At 40.0% G+C, this 20,079-nt stretch overlaps 1 protein-coding gene across 6 annotated transcripts in view; it reads right to left on the bottom strand.

The window, feature by feature from the left end:
* Nucleotides 1–2,518: 2,518 nt before the first annotated feature.
* CYSLTR2 (cysteinyl leukotriene receptor 2) overlaps nucleotides 2,519–20,079 on the bottom strand; it is a 30,079-nt gene continuing 12,518 nt past the window's right edge. For 4 of the 6 annotated variants that reach the window (XM_087865152.1, XM_087865153.1, XM_087865154.1 and 1 more), the window contains 2 exons: nucleotides 9,893–9,961; nucleotides 2,519–6,723 (listed from right to left, as the gene is read on the bottom strand). In XM_087865152.1, coding sequence (XP_087721278.1) covers nucleotides 5,685–6,722 — 1,038 coding nt within the window. In that variant the 5' untranslated portion in view covers nucleotide 6,723; nucleotides 9,893–9,961 and the 3' untranslated portion in view covers nucleotides 2,519–5,684. Of the gene's footprint in view, nucleotides 6,724–9,892; nucleotides 9,962–16,766; nucleotides 17,211–20,079 lie in introns of those variants that run through there. The other 2 variants (XM_045796821.2, XR_006779516.2) reach the window with 2 other exon arrangements.

Genomic DNA, 20,079 nt, shown 5'->3' with positions numbered 1-20,079 from the left:
AAGGGTTGCTTGGAGATACATTTATATGGTAAAAGAATTATTAACACAAAATTCCGGATAATGGTCACCTCCAGGATCAGGGGTGTAGTGGTACTAATAAGATTTTATTTCTGGGGCGCCTGGCTGGCTCAGTTGGCGGAGCACGTGATTCTTGATCTCGGGGTTGTGAGTTCGAGCCCCACGTTGGGTATAGAGATTACTTTAAAAAAAAATCTTAAAAAAAAAAAGATTCTAATTCTTAGGCTAAGACTAAGAACAGAGGCAACGTGTTTTTTTTTTTAAAGATTTTATTTATTTATTTGACAGAGATAGAGACAGCCAGCGAGAGAGAGAACACAAGCAGGGGGAGTGGGAGACGAAGAAGCAGGCTCAGAGCAGAAGAGCCCGATGTGGAGCCCGATGTGGGGCTCGATCCCACAACACCGGGATCACGCCCTGAGCCGAAGGCAGAGGCTTAACCGCTGTGCCACCCAGGCGTCCCAGAGGCAACGGTTTTATTCTTCCTTAGTTCAAACATTTTTGTTTGTATGAAAGATCTTGTGAATAAAGAAAGGGTCATGCTTCGTTTTAAGAAAATTAATTTACATCAGACTTGAAGCACCCATCCCACAAGGTTAATAGGAAATTCCTTCTTGGCCGTTTGAAGGGTTCTCCAGTCTGAGAGTTCCACACCAGTTTGTTTTTCCCTAACTTGAGGGTTATGCAAAGGTCCTGATGCTCTACATGCGCCAACACATCAGGGAGGCCCCTCGGGCCCAGGCTCTAGTAGCTTCCTTCCATGTCCCATAGGCCCTGCTCTGTCTGCCCCATGCTTGGCATGCAAGATCTTTGGGAACAAGGGAGCAGGAGAAGGGCCAGGGGTCCCCGGGCTTAGAATTTAGCTTCCTCAGCATATCATGCAGCTAACCCTTCTGAGACCTTCCCGACTCCTCACATAGATTAGCCTCCATTCCCAGCTGCGTGTCTTTGAACGCTCTGTGGATTCTTATGTCAGTGCCATACTCTTTGCTTATTAGAGTTGTCAAATCACACCAACTTTTTAACAAGTTCTCTATTGTTAAAATTCTCCTTGTGGCTTTTATTAGCCTTGAGCAGCTGCCCCTATCTACTTGGGGACAAAATGTCTCAGAGGAAGGATCTCCCATCACCATATCCTCTGGATTATCCCCTCCCCACCTCACCCCCATTCTCCCCTGAGGGGGTCTCTATTTTCAAGCCCTTTTCCAGGAAGAAAAATGAATGATCTTTAGAAAACCTTCTCCCTTGTCAATCTCCCCTCCTAAACCTGTTTTTGGCCAGTTTGACATCATTTTGCAGAATAGATTGTAAGTCATCTTAATTAAATCCAACACAGAGAATCGGTCATTCAAAATAGTTACAAAACTTAATGGCATTTGCTTCTTAGGTCTGCACTGAAAAAGCAGGGTTGCAGTATCATAATTCCTCTAAAGCTGACACAACAGACATCCTTTCTCCCGGCTGAACAATTTGCGTACTTGCCCGACGGGCTAGCTAATCTCTCCAAAAGGAACTGTATCTAAAACTTCGGGACACTCTTGGCTTTCAGTTTGGTAAATAAAGAGTTCCATTTTGTTTTCTTCCTCAAGGACAACATTCTTTACCAGATGAGATGCTTCACCCTGACTGGAGAAAGGGAAAATCTTGGGAAAAGAAAAAGTAAGTCATTAAGTGTGTGTTCTCTCTCTCTCTCTCTCTCTCTCTCTCTCTCTCTCTCTCTCTCATACACACACACTGAGCACCATAGATCTAAAGACACAGTAACTCACAACCCCTCCATTACTGCTGACCCCAAGGACGTTGGTTGCTCTCAGGTATCCCAACTTTATTGGGGCTACTTTACCTTTGGAGAGTTGCTGAGATTTCTAATCACCCTTTGAAAATCCTTATGACTTTACAATATGAACTCGTATTTTAGCTTTCATGCTTCTTCTAACACATCACGCCGTCACCCTCCTGAGCCACTGGGGCTGCTGCGCGGGTACCAGCCACACTGGGCTTGGATGCCTGGCTGGCTGGTAGTTCTTTTCCACCTCACCTGCAGTGCAGGATACGTGGCCTCTGCAAGTTCCATTTCACCCTTCTCGCAGCTGAGATTTCAGTGGGTTTAACCCTCCTGCGGGTGTAGACTCTGACCATCCTTGCTCCATCAGAGAGATCCCTTCCTTAGTCTAGTTTAGGAGCCAGGGTGTCATCTGAGTAGTTCTGATCAAAAGGAAGCCCAAGGGGGCGCCTGGGTGGCACAGCGGTTAAAGCGTCTGCCTTCGGCTCAGGGCGTGATCCCGGCGTTCTGGGATTGAGCCCCACATCAGGCTCCTCCACTATGAGCCTGCTTCTTCCTCTCCCACTCCCCCTGCTTGTGTTCCCTCTCTCGCTGGCTGTCTCTCTCTGTCAAATAAATAAATAAAATCTTAAAAAAAAAAAAAAAAAAAGGAAGCCCAAGGACTTTGGTTAAATGCTTGGAGCAGGAGATGCCCTGTTTCTTCTCCCGGATATAGTAAGGAAGTAGGTAGCCTCAGGCTGCTCGCAGTCAGCTTGTCCCCCTGAGAGGATTTAGCCAGCAGACTAAGCCAATACCTGGGGAAGAAGGCTCCCAGAAGCCCCTGCTAAATAGTGCCTGAAGTCTAACTTCTCTCTGGATGTTAAGTTATGTGAGATAGTGATTGTTTAAGCCACTTGAAGTTGGGTTTTCTGCTGCTTGTGATTAAAAAATATCCTGATATACTAAATCATCTCTGATCCCAGCAAGTGACTCCGATCATCCCAAGAGGGGTCTCCCCTCCCATGACAGGGCCAGGTGGGCCTCCCTCAGAGGTCCAAATCCAAGTCTAGGCATTCCCTGCTTTCCTTTCTCCTGTCAATGTTCAGTGCCCATTTCTGGTGACCTTTCTTTTCTGTCTCATTTCTTAAACAAACAAACAAAACCCACAGAATTAATTTGACTTTTAAAGCTTAATTTCAACTTAATTTTTATTTCCACAATACATATTTACAAGTTAGATGGCTAAAAATTCTTAAAAGGAAAAGAGAAATCTCCACCCTATTGTCCCACCCCAAACTCTCCCGAGGCCATCCCTGTCCATCCTTCCCACTCTTTCTTCTGGACTGTAGTTCCTATTGCTAAATAACATTTTTCTACAGCTTTGATCGTTCTCTAGCTTTAGTTGTTATGCATTTTCTGTGATGGAAGATGGAGACCTGGACTTCTTACACCCCTCCCCCACATACATTTCCTCTCATTTCTTAAAAAAGTTCTATCACAATATTTTGTTATTTACATTATTCTCTGTGTAAACATTATTCACAGCCAAGCCATGTAGTGTACTGAGATTATATTTCTGTTTTGTTTTTTTTTTTAAGATTTTATTTATTTATTCGACAGAGATAGAGATAGCCAGCGAGAGAGGGAACACAAGCAGGGGGAGTGGGAGAGGAAGAAGCAGGCTCATAGCGGAAGAGCCTGATGTGGGGCTCGATCCCATGACGCCGGGATCACGCCCTGAGCCGAAGGCAGACGCTTAACCGCTGTGCCACCCAGGCGCCCCTATATTTCTGTTCTTAAGCAACTGTTTCTTTCTGCTAGCATTCAATGATCACAGTGTCTTTTCCCTTGCTTATTTTGCTATGTATTTTCTCTGGTTCATCCCAAGTTCTTCAAGAAAAATATAAATCCCTCCAATGTGTGCAAATCAATTAGTTTCTTGTTTTTCTGCTACCACCACCATCTCATGTTGTTCACCTTTCTCCTGTGTTGGATTCCTTGTTTCCTAGATGCCATGTTTTCCTCTATCTTGGCTTAATCATGTATTTTGGAAGAGCACATCCTCAGTGGGTTTCTGATAAAAAGTGCAAGGGTGATAAAAGTGTTGAGACCTTTCATACCGAAAATGTCTCTATCTACCCTCTCATTTATTTGTAGGTGTTTTTCATGTTTGGGCCTTGACCCGTGCCCCCCCTCCCTGCCCCCAACGTGTAGTGGTCATTGACTGTTCATAATTGAGAGTGAGGATCTAACAGGTTGACTAGATACTCTCTGAATGGAAGGGATTAGTTGCAGTGTGGGCTTCCCTGTCAGGTAGGTAATAGGGTAGGTGCTGGCTTCTGTGTTGGGAAATCCTCAACAGTCTGTATCTATTAGTCTTTTTCTTGGGTTGGATAGTTTCCCCACAGGGGAATCCTGCAGGTTCCTGTTTTGACAGGATATGAGTCTGTCAGCTTTCTGACGGTGAGTAAGGGAAGAGCCCTACGGTTCTTGTTTACTATGAAGACATTCCCTTTCTCGCTAGCTTGAGATCACCACCTCCCTCCCACACTCCACTCTGCCTGAGGTCAGTAACTCCCAAAGAGAAAATCTGGTGAGAATGAGGAGGACTAGGTGCCTGGTGGGGAAAGGGAAATTTTATTCAGACTTTCAACCAATCTTCCTGGAGGTTTGTAGGGAGAGTGGTGGCTACCCTACTCCACGGCTATTTTTTAAACTTTGACAAGCTTTGTGAACTTGAATAAGCTTCTTAATTTCTCTGAGCTATAGTTTCTTCATTTGTAAAGTAGAAACACAGGCTTTGGTGAGAGAGTTAAATGGGGTTACTGAATGTGAAGTGTCTGGCACAGTCTGCCCCGCACAGAGAGGGCATCCCATCGTTGATGGTACAGTGGTCTGGGAGGTAGCAGTTGGTAGTCTCCCTAGCTTTGTTTCAGTGGACAGAAAGAACCCCTTTCCACTATCCAGTTTTCTATACTCCCTCAAAAGGAAAACAGCCTTATTCATGTTTTGCCAAAATACTAATAGAATTTCAGGGGTACAACAACCTTTGCAACTTATCCTCTACCCCACCCTCTCTCTCAGTGCCCAAACAAACACTTACAGCAACCGCCTCTCTTCTGGCTTCCATCTTGATGGATTAATGTGCAAGACTGAGGACTGCAGTGAAGTCAGTCCAAATCCAAATCCCAAGAGTAAAATCGACCTCCTCTTCTCAGCTATTTCACACATAATCCCTCCACCCCTAGGCAATGGCCCAGTTCCTCCTCCTCCTCTTCCTATCCTTTCTGGCCTCCTGGCAAGAGAGAGGCAAAGAGAACCTTCTTGCCTTCAGTGTGCTAGAGCCTCTCTCCCCATGCAAAATGAAATTTCTCCTTTTCCCTACTTTTCACCAGCTCTTTCTTGCCCCAGTCCTTCTCTCCCTTTCTCTCTCACTGCTCCTGTTTGGGACCTTGACTCTGCTTCATTAAAGGGCAGCCTTCTTCACAGTCTTTTCAGTGAATTCTTAGGATGCTTTTCTTATCTGCTCTGGAACCTCCTTTAGCTTTGTTAACCGGCTATATCTTAGGGGATTGAAGATGGAAGAGGAGCTGGAGAAGCTGGGGAGCTTGAGGTTATTTTAAAGTTAATTTAGAATGTCTGGTGGGACCAAGATCTGCTGCAGAGTCTGATGAAAAGAAGCACACAATGTGCTAAGCTGACATCTTAGGTTGCAAGACCAGTAGAGATTTGGCCTGCTACATTTCTCATCTAGACTCAACCACTGCAAACACACCTAATAAAATGTTTGAAGTAGAACGTGATTGACCTTTGATGGAAATGGTGTAAATACACAGTCATCTGAGACTATGTGTGAATGAAGGTCAGCACAACCATACAAGACCAGGCCTCACCTACTGACCCCTTAAACCTGTGTTTCCTTTTTCAACCACGTGCAGACAGGAATGCTGCACTTTGTCTCCTGTAGGTGATCTTTTCTGAGTGTAGACCTTAGTTTTTCCTTAAAATTTTCCCCAGCAAAGTAGTAGAGCAAAGGATTGAGGCAGCTATTGGCTCCTGCCAAGGCCAGCGTGATGACCACAGCTTTATGCAGCTTCTCTTCGCATATCTCCACTTTCCACACAAGCAGGTGGAGGGTCCTCAGTATGTGATAGGGCAGGAAACACAGGAGGAAGATGATCAAGGCAATGATGATGGTGATAAGTGCCTTCTTGTGAGAAACCCGCAGACCCAATTCTGGGACCTCCACCTTTAATAGAGCTCGAATGATCAGCAGGTAACAAATGCTGAGCATGCAGAACGGCAGCAGGAAGCCTATCACCAAGGCGATGTAGTTCATGGTCTGCAGTTTAACAATTTTGTTGATATTCAGCTCCAAGCACAATACGGCACTGCCCTTCCGCTCAGAGCCATTGTTCAGAAGCACTACTGCGGCAGCCATGATAAGGATCCATATGATCCCACACAGAGTCCAGGCACTCCGGATGCTGGCGACGTGGAGGAGCCGGAAGGGGTGAACAGTTGCCAGGAAACGCACGATGCTCAGCACAGTCAGGAAATAAATGCTGCTGTACATGTTGACATACAGAGAATAAGACATAATCCTGCAGGCCAGGTCCCCAAATATCCAATTGGAGCCTCTGAGGTAATAGTCAGCTCTGAAGGGTAGTGTACTTGTGAATAAGAAATCTGAAATGGCCAGGTTTAGCATGAAAACATTCACAGATGTGGACTTCTTATAAGACTGCAGGAAAACATATATGGAAAAGCCATTTCCCAAGGTTCCCCAGACAAATATTATCAGGTACACAGTGGGGTAAAAGTCCTTTTTGAAGTTTTCAATTGTACAGTTCCCGTTGCTGTTGTTACTGCTGAAGGTGCCATTGGGTTCCATTTCTGGCATGGAGGTGGATGGAGGCAAGGACATAAGTTTTCTCTCCATGCTGGATTAAAAAGGAACAGACACAAAACATTACTTCTTGCTCATTACTTACATCTCTCCAGATTTTAATGAAAAGGAGAAATACTTGCTTTCCTTTGCTACCTGAGTAAAAAAAAATCAGAAAAGTCTTTACTGTATGTTCCATTACATTTCATGATAAATTTCTAGAATGCAAAATGAACGTTAATTTATTTGGTTGAAGCTGAAGCCTCAAACTTGGGAGACCTTTGGCCCAGTGCTTATGTTAATACTGCAGTTTATATCTACCAGAGAGCAGATGTCTCATCTCAGAATGCATGGAAGACAAAGGAATTGACACAACATTTTCAAGTGCTGAAACAGAAGTCTAACAACCCAGAGTTCTATATCCAGCAAAAATACCCTTCGAATATGAAGGAGAAGTCAAGACATTCTCAGATGATGGAAAACTAAGAGAATTTGTTGCCAGCAGACCTACCCTAAATGAATGGCTAAAAGAAGTCCTCCACACAGAAAAGAATCAATAAAAGAAGGAACCTAGGAACATCAAAAAAGAACATGAAAAGCAAAAATATAGGTAAGTACAATAGGATTTTCTTCTCTTTTTGAGTCTAAGTTATGTTTGATGATTGAAACAAAAACTCTAACATTGCCTGATGTGATATAGGGGAATTTTTAAAAATAGTTATATTGTTGGGGCGCCTGGGTAGCGCAGTGGTTGGGCATCTGCCTTGGGCTCAGGGCGTGATCCCAGCGTTCTGGGTTCGAGTCCCACATCAGGCTCCTCTGCTATGAGCCTGCTTCTTCCTCTCCCACTCCCCCTGCTGTGTTCCCTCTCTCGCTGGCTGTCTCTCTCTGTCAAATAAATAAATAAATTCTTTAAAAAAAAAAATAGTTATATTGTAAATGGAGGAGGTTAAAGGGACACAAAGGAGGTAAAGTTTCCACGCTTCCCTTGAGTTGGTAAAACACTGATGCCAATAGACTGTGGTAAGTGATGTATGTGTAATGTAACACCTGGAGCAGCCATTAAAAAGCTATACAAATAGATATGCTCAAAAACACCAGAGATAAATCAAAATGGAATTCTGAAAAGTGTTCAAATAACCAACAGGAAGATAGGAAAAAGAAAATAGATAATGCAAACAGAAAAATATAATAAAATGGCAGACTTATCCTTAGCAAATCAATAATTACATTAAATATAACTAGTTTAAATATACTAATTAAAATACAGATTGGCAGACCGGAATATATAGATATAGATATATAGATAAAATATGCTGTATATAATATATGCTGTATATATTATATATATTATATGCTGTATATAAGAAATTCATTTCAAATAACAGTATTGGCAGGTTGAAAGTAAGAGGATGAAAAACATATATGTCATGCAAACATTAATGAAAGGAAATCAGGGATGGCTCTTAATATCAGATGAAGTAAACTTCAGAACAGAGAAAATTCTGAGAGAGGGACATTATATAATGATAAAATAGTTAATCTGCCAAAAAAACCACACCAGTTCTGAATGTGTATGCACCAAACAACAGCGTTGCAAACCATGTGAAGGAAAAACTGATAGATTTGAAAGGAGAAATACATAAGTCCACAGTTATAGTTGGTAATTTCAAAACCCTGTCTCAATAACTGAGAGAGCAAATAGACAAAAACTCAGCAAGAATATGGAAAACCTCAAATACAACGTCAACCAACAGGAACCAATCGAAATTTATAAACTACTCTATTCAACAAAAGCAGAAGACACACTCTTTTCAAGTGCCCACAGAACATATACTCAAATAAACCACATCCTGGGCCATAAGACAAACCTCAACAGATTTAAAAGAACTGAAATCATACAGAGTGTGCTCTCTAACTACTGTGGAATCAAACTAGAAATCAACAGCAGAAATACAGAAAATCCCCAAGTGCTTGGAAACTAAACAACATGCTTCTAAACATTCCATGGGTCAAAGAGGACGTCTCAAGGGAAACCAAATAATATACTGAACTGAATAAAAATGAAAATGCATCCTATCAAAATTTGTGGGGTATAGCAAAAACAGTGCTGAGAGGAAACCGTATAATACTAAATGCATATACACTACCAAAGAAAAAGTTTTAAGTCAGTCATCTAAGCTACCATCTCAAGAAGCTAAAAAAAAGCCCTTGAAAAGTGAAATAAACTCGGGGAACGTAGATGGCTCGGTTGGTTAGGTGTCTGAATCTTGATCTCAGCTCAGGTCTTGATCTCAGGGTCATGAGTTCAAGCCCTGCGCTGGGCTCCAAGCTGAGCATGGAGCCTACTTTAAGGGAAAAAAAAAAAAATGAAATAAACCCAAAGCAAGCAAAAGAAGGGAAATAAAAAGGTAAAAGCAGAAATCAAGGAAATTAAAAACAGAAAAAAAATAGAGAAAAATAGTGAAAGAAAGAACTGGTTCTCTGAAAAGATCAATACAATTGACAAACCTACAGCAAGACAGACAAAAGTAAAAATAGAGCAGACACAAATTGCCATTATCAGGAATGAAACAGGAGTTATAATTATAGACACGCAGACATCAGTAGTATAAGGGAATACTATGAACACCTCTACGCACATAAATTTGATAACTTAAGTGAAATGGACTAATTCCTTAAAAAAAAAACCTACCCCAACCCACTAAATACAAAATGATAATTAGAACTACCGAGATAATTACAATTTAAAACTCTAAAAAGGAATCTCCAAGTCCAGGGGGTATCACTGGAGAATTCCACCAAATTCTACCATATTTAAATAAGAATTAACACCAATTCCATACAATCTCTTCCAGAAAATAGGAGAGGAGGATACACATCCCAATTTATTTTATGAAGCTAGTATTATCTTGATATTAAAACTAGACATAGTATAAAACAAAGGACTACAAACCAATATTCCTTATGAATATGGACACAAAATCTCTTAGCAAAATATTAGCAAATAAAATTTAGCAATATTACAAAAAGAATTATGCACCACAACTAAGTAGAGTTTATTTCATGCATTCAAGTCTGGTTCAATATTCAATATAGTTCATGTAAAAATTGTCTTTTTTTAGTATTAATGTCATATTCATGTAAAGCAAGTTCCCCTTCCTTTTTTTTCTTCCTTCAATTCCTCTTTCTCTTTCTCCCTCTCTTAGGAAATGAATGATTACCTGATCAAAAGAGTCCTTCACTTTTTATGTGCATATTCTAGGAATGTTTGGTCTAAACAGGCAAAATGTCTGAAATAAAGGAAGACAAAGTTATTAAGATGTATTTCATTTTCTGGACAGTAAAAGTGTATTTACATATAGCTTTTATTATTACAATTGCAAGAAAAAAAAGAAAGGGCATTATTTTCAAGTTAAAAGAAGATATCCATTTTGGCATATTTCAGTCTTTTTAAAAAATTAATTTAGTATATGATAACTAGTGTCAGCACAATATTTTGATCTGAACAAGGCCAGGGTTAAATTTCCTTTGATTAAACGGAATTTCCTGCATGGGATTTATGAATTAAGCAATATTCCACTATTTCCATAACTTGTTTAAAATTTAAAATTATATGCATAAAATTGTATTTAACTAAAAAGAGTGATAACAATGAATCCTTTTTAAAGAATTAATTTTATGACATTCTTTGAGACAAATCATAAGAATTTAATGTTTCAGCCAAAACTATAATTTCCTGAAACTTAACTAACTTGAAGACCTTAGACAAATAGTTAATAAATAATCTTTGGATGCCTAAACAATTTCTAAATAAGAAATAGATACAAAACTGGTTATTCAATATAATGAATTGAACTAATATACATTTTAATTTATTTTTTACAAGGGTAATAGATGAACAAAATGTGTAAATGCCTTTGAATTATACTTTTTAATTATATTATACTTCAAAACTGTTTAAATTGTATGACAAATGCTAGTAGACAGAAAAATATCTAAATTAGTCTTTATTTTCTCTCCTCTAATTGTTCTTATGCTTGATGAAAAGGAAGGTTGATTACTTTGGTCAAGGTGATAATTAATATAAATAATTAATACGGAGAAATACAAATACGTATACAAGATAATGAATATGATTTTCTGTTTGTTTATTAAGAAAACTGAAATAGTTTATTCAGGGTAAATTTGATACACACATTGTTTTATTTAATAGATTTAATTTTAAAGCTATAGTTTAATATTTTAAATTCATTACTTATTAGTGTATTTATACATTTGTGAATGCCTAAATGCATACATATGAGGGCATATTAATAAATCCTTTACTGTAGCTTGTTTAACATGAATAATGTACAAAAAGAGTAAAATTAGAATTAGAATCTTTTTAACATAAAATAATTAGGTTATTTTATACTCAGTAGTAAAGATTTCTTTTTGTCAATAAAATATTCTGTTAAATTTCAGTGCTCTGACACACTTTCAAATCATTTTTTAAAAGATTCCTTACTTTCAAAATGCTGGGGATGGGTAGTAAGGAGGGCACGTATTGCACGGTGCACTGGGTGTTATACGCAAGTAATGACTCATGGAACTTAAAAAATAAATAAATTAAATAAAAAACAAAACAAAACAAAGTTTCTAGAAAGTGTTTTAACAATGTTTCCTATAATTATTTCTTAACTCTAGGTACTTATGAGTTATATCTTCTCTCTTTAAGCAACTACTCCTGATTCTTTCTTTCCCAAATTCAAGCCCCCAAATTTAGGATAAAACCATTAATTTGTCTTTTGTGCCCAAACCATCTTGGGGTTTTACTACAATGGTCAAGGGGTTTACAAGCTTTGTTCTTTCATCCTATGAAAGGAAGGAAAACTGGGAATAATTAGATTTCTAAAAATCCTTTGAATTTTAATTAATCTAAAACTATTACACTGTTTTGGTTTGTCAAACAAGCAATAAAAAAGCTGTAAGTTACCCCTAAAAAGTTGATTATACTTAGGTAAAATATGCTAATATAAATATCTTTCAGTGATTACATACTTTCTAAGTTAAAAGAAGCATGTTTGTGTTTAAATGCAAAGATTACTATAAGTGAGTGTAAAAAGACTTTTTCCCAGGGTTCTAGATTCACAAACCTTTTCTCCTTTTTGGTCATGACAAATCTGAACAAGCACTAGACTTTCTGACTGGGTTACATGGGAATCATCAGAGATCAACTTTTGATTTGTCTTTCATTAGACCTAGTAGCCACTGTGTAACCATCTTGTTTAAGGGCTAGAGCAGCTCCAACAAGGCTTCTAGAAGCTTTAAGTCAACTTTGTCAACTTAGTTCTGTGGTCTCCACTAAACTTAATAGTCTCCCTGTTGGAGGCACCTGGCTGGCTCAGTAGGCAGGGCGTGGGACTCTTGATCTCTGGGTCCTGAGTTCAAGCCCCATGTTGGGTGTAGGGATTACTTTAAAAAAGTAGTTTTCCAGGGGCACCTGGGTAGCGCAGTCGTTAAGCGTCTGCCTTTGGCTCAGGGCATGATCCTGGCGTTCCGGGATCGAGTCCCACATTGGGCTCCTCTGCTGGGAGCCTGCTTCTTCCTCTCCCACTCCCCCTGCTGTGTTCCCTCTCTCGCTGGCTGTCTCTCTGTCACATAAATAAATAAAATCTTAAAAAAAAAAAAAGTAGTTTCCCTGTTGTACAGACTTTCCTTTGATAGAAATGACTTGGGACTTTTCAGCCAATCACATAACCTCCTACACAATTTTGTTGGTTTCCTTTAAAACATCACCATCCGTTGCTGTAACATTAAACCACGCCAGCCTCCTTTTCTCATTTATTTAAACAAAAAATTGATTATCTTAGTAACCAAGGTGTTCATACCTTGCATGGACCTTCTAGATTCTCCCTTGCATATCCCTGATTTAATTTTGCTGGTTGGTTGGTTCATACTTAGAAAGAAAAACTAAAATTGCCAAGTAGGCTATGCTATCAATGACTTGAATTTACCCTTGAAATATAAGGTTTACCTTGAAATAAAATAAATTCAGATGACTAAGTTAATTGCCTTTACCCAAACTTGCTGACAAAAGGATAAAAGAACAAATATTTATACTGATATACAGAATATGATTTTGGATTCATCCTTGAATTCAAAATGCTTTAGAAATAGAGATTTCCTGACACTACAAGACTCCTATAAACAATGAATCAAAGAACCTTGAGATGCTTTGCTATTACCCAAAGAGACAGTCATAATAAAAGTAGAGTTTAGCAAGGCTGCTTCATGATATTACCTACAACAGCAGAGATAAACTGGCGATGGTATTAAACCAACACCGACAGGGTAACCTGAAGGCTATCGCTAAGAATGCTCCCATGCATGCCCAATCTGCCATCAACACAATTCTAGCAAGTCTGTAAAGGTAGAACATGGACAACCATAGTCCCAAGGCTCCTTTTGAACATCTCCAGAAGGTCTATGGATGTGCTCTGAGTATTGTTTATTCTCAGAATGTGTTAGGGCTTTTCTTTACTACAGAGCTCTGGCTGTATGGTAGGGAAAAAATTGCTTAATTTGGGAATCCCAACTTGTCTTTTCTGTAAGAGACACACATTTCACTGACAGAGTCATCAAAGAACAGTAAAGCTTTAACTTTTACTTAGAAACCTCACTGTCCTTATCCATAAACAACAGGGAGAGTAACAAGAACTAATGGAATTCTAACACCCTCCAACTTCTAATGATTGAAGTATTTCCATTGGCCTTGATTGCAGGCAATGAGATCAATCCCCCCAAAACCCACAAATTACCTCCTCCTGAGTACATAACAAACTGCCTTATGCATTTGGGAATTACTTCCAATCCTTCATCCTATTTTATTGTGATCTACTATGATGATTACAGGAAAGTTGCATTTCCAAAATATTCCCAAAGCAGTCTCTGTGTGATCTGAAACATAGATATTTGGTCTTCTGGAAAAGACATCAGAGAAAAACTTCTCTTGAACCTAGATGGAGAGGACCCTATTGCTATCTTTAAACAACTGACACTGCATTAACACTCCAATATTTTAATTTTTAGACTCATGTCTCCCAACTAAAAAGACACACAGAACTTCCCCCCGAACACTGGAAGTCCATTCCTTTGAAAGACCTCAAACTGAAGATTTTTAGAAATCCTCCAGAAGCTGTTGATTTACAGGAGGACAGATTATTGACTACAGAAGCAGACAGCTTTCACACAAGACAGACAGAATTAATTTTCTTATTCTTTAGCACCCTTTTCTTTCCCTTTACTACTCATTTCATTGATCATTGTATTTTTACCCTATTAACTAATATGATTTCCTTTATCTTCATCCTGTGACCCATTTCAGTCTTTGCCACGTAAGAGAAAACAAAATTCTCTGGTTTTTCTTTTCTTTTTTTCTATTCTTTTTTTTTTTTTTTAAGTAGGTTTCACACCCAGCATGGAGCCCAATGTGGGGTTTGAACTCACAACCCTGAGACCAAGATCTGAGCTCATGGGTCAGACACTTAACTGAGCCACCCAGACACCCCTCTGGGATGTTTTTTCTTAGAACATAGCTACTGTTCTGAATTTAACGGATTACTGACAAAATTTAATAACTAAAACCAAGCAAACAAAAAACAAATAAAAAAACACTTCAAGATGTAAATTTTCTTCTCTATATCCCTTCTGAGAGTTAAGTTTCCCTCACATAATTAACCCCAATTTCAGTCTTATAAAAATTGTGTATTGACCCCATATCAACAAAATGCTTCTGCTGAGGTCTTTACAACCCTATCAGCAAAACCTAACCCTTTGGGAGTGCGAATGAAGATTGGATCTAACCCGGATAGAAATCACTACTTTATTTTCTTCAGCAACCTTCCAGCCTGCTTTGCAGGACCTGTTTGACTCCATTGAAGGAATCTGTCCACCTCAAATCCTCTCCACCACAGATGCTCAAATAAAGAAAAAGACTCATTCCTATTGTGATAAATGATTCTTAAATTCCCAGTTACCACTCGTCTACTTCTTATGTGGACGTCGGGCTGACACTCACCTGCCACACACTGACTTACCCTGTGTTTTCAAGATCATTGTTAGAGGATGTCAGATGTTTAAAATTACCACCCCTCCATGAATCATGTTTTCTTAAAAAGAATACACAGACATCTGACCGAGGCAGGCACAGGTTAATTGAGAGAAGTCTCTCTCAGGAGAGATAATAGACTGCCTGGTGTGTATACCATGCAAGCTACAACTACCAGAGTTGGAATAATGTGACTGGAAAGAATCACTCATAACTTATCTCTGACCCTGGCAAGAGTCTTATTTATTTAAAGTGTACAACTTCTGCTCTGGAAGCTGGCAGAGACTCGCTCCTTGATCAAACTCTAGCCAGGCTCCTCTGAGCCCTCTTCTTGATAGGCTTCCAACTTGGTGCATAAAGGCTTGAATAAAGGACTAACCGTTTTTTGCTTTTTTTTTTTTTCCAGTGTCAACATTTTTTTAAATTACAAAAATGACGGTAGGTTGTAAATGCTGTTTTGTAATCTGTAAACTATTTTCCTATAAACAAAATGTCATGATCATTTTCCCATTCAATAGATTTTCTACTACAACATAAAAAAAATATTTGCTTATGTAAACGGGAAGGATATAACATGACTCTAAGCCAGAGAATTTGCCTCATGCCCAAACACATACAAATTAGTGGTAGGTGGAGGAGAAAACATTTGTGAAGGGAATTTTAGCCTATTTTAGCTAATAGGCTATTTTAGCACATAGTTATGTGGTTAGGTTTTAGCCTAACCATATAAATATGCAACAACTGTTCACACAGTTTATGAGGGCTTCTCAACCTGTGTTTGCCACACTTTCTTTTTTTAAAAAAACATTTTTTATTTAAATTCAGTTAATCAACATATAATGTATTGTTGGTTTCAGGGGTACAGGCCTGTGATTCATCAGTCTTAAACTCGGTGCTCATTACATCACATGCCTTCCTTAATGAAGGACTAACAGCTTTTTTTAACAGTTCAAGGCAACATCTCTAGGATGACCATAACGTCCCCCTCTTGTAGAGCCTGAAAACACTCAAGGCTATCAAAAGAACCTACTGTTTGTTCCAGCCAACACCTGAAGATAGGGCTCCTGTCTCCCAGCCTCTGTGGGAGGGTAGGATCCTAAGCTTCAAAAGTGTCAGTTAGCAAACCCAGATGCATTTCACATGGGCCAACCTCCCCTTCCCATTTTTTGTAATTGTTTACTTCCCTGACTCCGCTGAGCATCTGTTTATCCCTTCTCTATTCCTTCATTCTTCCTTAAAAACATCCACTCACCTCTGTAAAAAATGAAATTGAGTTCAGTTCATGTCGGATTCTTTTCTCCACTGCAACAGTATATTACCAATTAAAATCTGTCCTTCCTTTAACTAGCATCTGGCTTTGTTTATCTTTGACAAAGCCCAGGTTTAAATGTAAATTTGTTGGGCAGAGTTGTCATAGATAATAACATAGTCCTTAATTTCTCCTTAACTAGCCAAAGAGAATTTTCTGCTAGAGTAAACACTTACTACTGCACCTGTATAAATATTACATAACAGCCTGTGGCTTGAGGTATGGGTGGAGGGAAGCTTCCTGGGTGTCTAGAAAAGAACAGGAGGATTTCAGGGGACCTGTCTTCATTATCGGAATATGATAGTATGGATCTCTGTTTTTCAGAATCTGTTATACAAACTAATAACCCTTTTTGTTCCTGCAAAGTCCTGCTTCCTTGAATCTTACCCCAAATTATCTAATGCAAGCGTAAATCCTATTATAATTCCTAACATCCTCTTTCTGAGATGCTCCAGTTCCCCTTCATGTGCACTCCCCCTTCACACAAGTCAATAGTCCCAACTTCGTTCATCTACAGGTATGTTCCCAGTGGTCTTTGACTAAAAGACACTGACTCTGAGAATACACATAATGATCTAAAGAATAAAAAAGGTATGGAAAAATATTAGTTAAATTAACCTACCCAAAGAGATGGCTTGTAAATATATATATATATATATATATATTTTAAAAGATTTTATTTATTTATTTGACAGAGATAGACAGCCAGCGAGAGAGGGAACACAAGCAGGGGGAGTGGGAGAGGAAGAAGCAGGCTCATAGCGGAGGAGCCTGATGTGGGGCTCGATCCCAGAACGCCGGGATCACGCCCTGAGCCGAAGGCAGATGCTTAACCGTTGTGCCACCCAGGCGCCCCATAAATATATTTCTGATGCAGCAAGGATGTTTTTCAATTCTCCTTCAGACACTTATGTGAACGTGTAACTCAGAAAACATGGTTGACATGTAAATGATGTCAAAAAAAGAAAAGCGTTTTTCTTTAATTCAGCACTTCCCAAAGTATCTTCCACAGAATATGAATTCCATAAGATGCTTTGTGAAAGACAAGCCTCCCACGATTAAATCAGCTTGAGAACTACTGTAAGCTCTAGTATTCTTCTCTTGGAGAGTCATAATGCACGTTAAAGTCTCTATGAGTGTCCTGCAGGAAGACAGAAAAAAAAAAAAAAGCCTGATTTACACACAGTATCCCTCCCTTTTTTTGATCCTGAAAACTTTTGTGCATTAACACATTCTAATACCCCATAGAACTAATGTTCTACACAATCCTACTTGGGAAATGCTGATGTTATTATATAATTTTTCTGGAACAAGATTTTGGATAGATGAGAAAGAGAACCCCCGCCTAATGGACCAGTTCAACGAGCAAGTGTTCAAGTGTTTGGGAGTCAGGGAGTTCTAAGCACGTACTTTTGGGTAAATTAGCATTTCTGAGCATCCATTACTTCATTTGCAAAATGGTGATTGTATTCATTTCCTAGGGCTGCCTTAACAAAGTACCACAAACCCAGAGCCTTAAACAACAGAAATTTATTCCCTTGCAGTCTGAAATCCAGGCGTCAGTAGGGCCATGCTCCATTAGAAGCCTTTAGGGAAGAAGTCTCCCTTGCCTTTTCTAGCTTCTAGTGGTTACCAGCAACCTTTGGCATTCCTTGGCTTGTGGATGCATCACTCCAAGCTTTTGACTGTCCCATGGTATTTTCTTCTGTGTCTTCACATCATCTTCCAACTATGCATTCTGTGTTTCTGTCTTCTCCTCTTACAAGAACACAGGTCATTTGATTAAGAGTCCATCTTAATCCACTATGACCTTATCTTAACTAAATCCATCTACAAAGATCCTATTTCCAAATAAGGTCACATTCAGAGGTACCTGGGATTAGGACGTAGACATATCTTTTGGGGGGACATAATTCAAACCACTACAAGGATATATATAACATCGATTTCATGGGGTTGTTATAAGCATTAAATGAGATAGATAGATAGATAGAGCACTTCACATAGTACTTGGTAGTGGGTAAATGCCCCCTAGCTTCTCCACCCTCAGGAATGTATGTAGGAATAACCTCTGAGCTCGCTTCAACATCTGTCATCCCATTGACCAGGAGGTTGATGACCTCAGTTCTCATGTTCATATGAAGTATAAAAAGTAGACTCTTCTTCTTCATGTTTGCTAGGAAGGCATACTGTACAGAAATACTGATAACTCTTGGATTATTCTGACATGTTTAATGAAAGTCTCTCAAAACCACTCCACTTCTTTGCTTTCAGTCTGTTTCTACCAGGCAACCTTCTAATAATCCATCCGCTTCATCGGGCCCCTCTGGAAGGGTGGACTTCGAATCGTGAACTGGAAGATTACAATAAAGGGAATGTAGAACCCCCCATTATAAATGTTCAAACCAGAATAACCAGAATTCTGGGTTAAAAATTATTTCCCTGTGAGTTTGACTTGTGTAGATTGATTTCTTTAGGCCTAGGAGTAGACTGACAAGATGAGAGTTCTCATATGCAGAATTGTGGGCCACCTCTTAGGGCCTTTGTTGTGATGACATGAATAATGGCTCTCTGCTTTTGATCTCTCTCAACAGCAAGTCTGAGTTTCCTTGCTTGGGTTATAGGGAGAATGCATGGAATCCAGCAGGTACAACCACAGACAAGAGGTCATCAGAAAAGATGGTAAGAGGTGTTCCACCAGGAAGTTGAGGGGTGTGGGGGAACCAAAACCAGACTTCAGCAGCCGGGATTCCTTGAGCAACTGGGGACCAAGGCAGAACTCATTAGGAAGTTCGTCTGTAAGCTGCAAGACCATTTAGAGCCAGGCCACAGTGCAAGGAGAGGGTCAGTACAGGCAGGCCCTGAATCCTGGAGGCCCTGAGTTCTAGAGGTCCTGAGTCCTGACGTCCTTGATTCCTGGAGGCCCTGGGTTTTGGAGGCCCTGAATCTGGAGGCCTGAATCCTGGAGGCCCTGAATCCTGGAGTCCCTGAGTCCTAGAGGCCCTGAGTTCTAGAGGCCCTGGGTTTTGGGAGGCCCTGGGTCTTGGAGAGCCCAAGGGCTTGGGCACAGAGACTCAGGCCAGGGATGCCAAGATAGGGGTCCATTTTCCCTAATGAGGAGGAGACCAAAGCTCAGGAAAAAGAGAGATGCCCAACTTTAGAGTCAAGGCACAAAGTCAGGATCAGATCAGCCTCCAGGGTAACTGAGTTCCAGAGCTGCTTCTATACCTCTGCCTGAGATTGGGATTGGTTCTGGGCCCTGGAGGGGACTGGAGGAGGGTGGGAGTGGTCAGTGGCTAACAAACAGCCTCAGCTGCAGGGAGAGGATACCCTACAGAAGCTAGAGCTTTGATTCCAAGAGCATCTTAATCCCTGGAAAGCGTAAGAAAGAAAATACACTGATTCCCTTCCTAGAGCCTCGTCTAGCTAACAGCCGCAGGCTAAAAGCAAGACCAGCTCAGTTCCAAAATTTTATTTAGCTCAATACTTTCTCTTGAGAATCCTTTAAAACATTTTGATTGTTCTTTCCCGCCCATATAAAATATATCTGACCACATCACACTTCAACCTTTAGACTGTTTTAAAAAAGAAAAAGAAAAAGAAATCGCCTGCTATATGCGGCTGTAAAAATCAGCTGGACCAATGAAGTATGTGACAGGAAGCTGAGAAATACATGAAGAGTTAAGTTCAAGGAAAATCAGGAAATAAATGGACAACCTAATTTCTACTGCCTTGGTGGGAGAGGAGAAAGAGCACGTGAACAGCCTCCTGTACTGAAAGGGGGCTGGGAACAAAGAAAGAATTAAGGCTTTGTCTCCTGTGGCTTTACTGGTGATGAAACAACAAAGAAGAAACAGTGAAAAGATGGGGAGATGGGGGCGCCTGGGTGGCTCGGTCGGTTAAGCGTCTGCCTTCGGCTCAGGTCATGATCCCAGGGTCCTGGGATCGAGTCCCACATCGGGCTTCCTGCTCCACGGGGAGCCTGCTTCTCCCTCTCTCTCTGCCTGCCA

The sequence above is a fragment of the Ursus americanus genome, chromosome 10 (assembly GCF_024610735.1).
Source record: "Ursus americanus isolate L20-20 chromosome 10, mUrsAme1.1.p, whole genome shotgun sequence".
NCBI lineage: Eukaryota > Metazoa > Chordata > Mammalia > Carnivora > Ursidae > Ursus > Ursus americanus.
The sequence above is the reverse complement of the archived record's forward strand: the minus strand, read 5'-3'. Positions and strand labels throughout refer to the sequence as shown.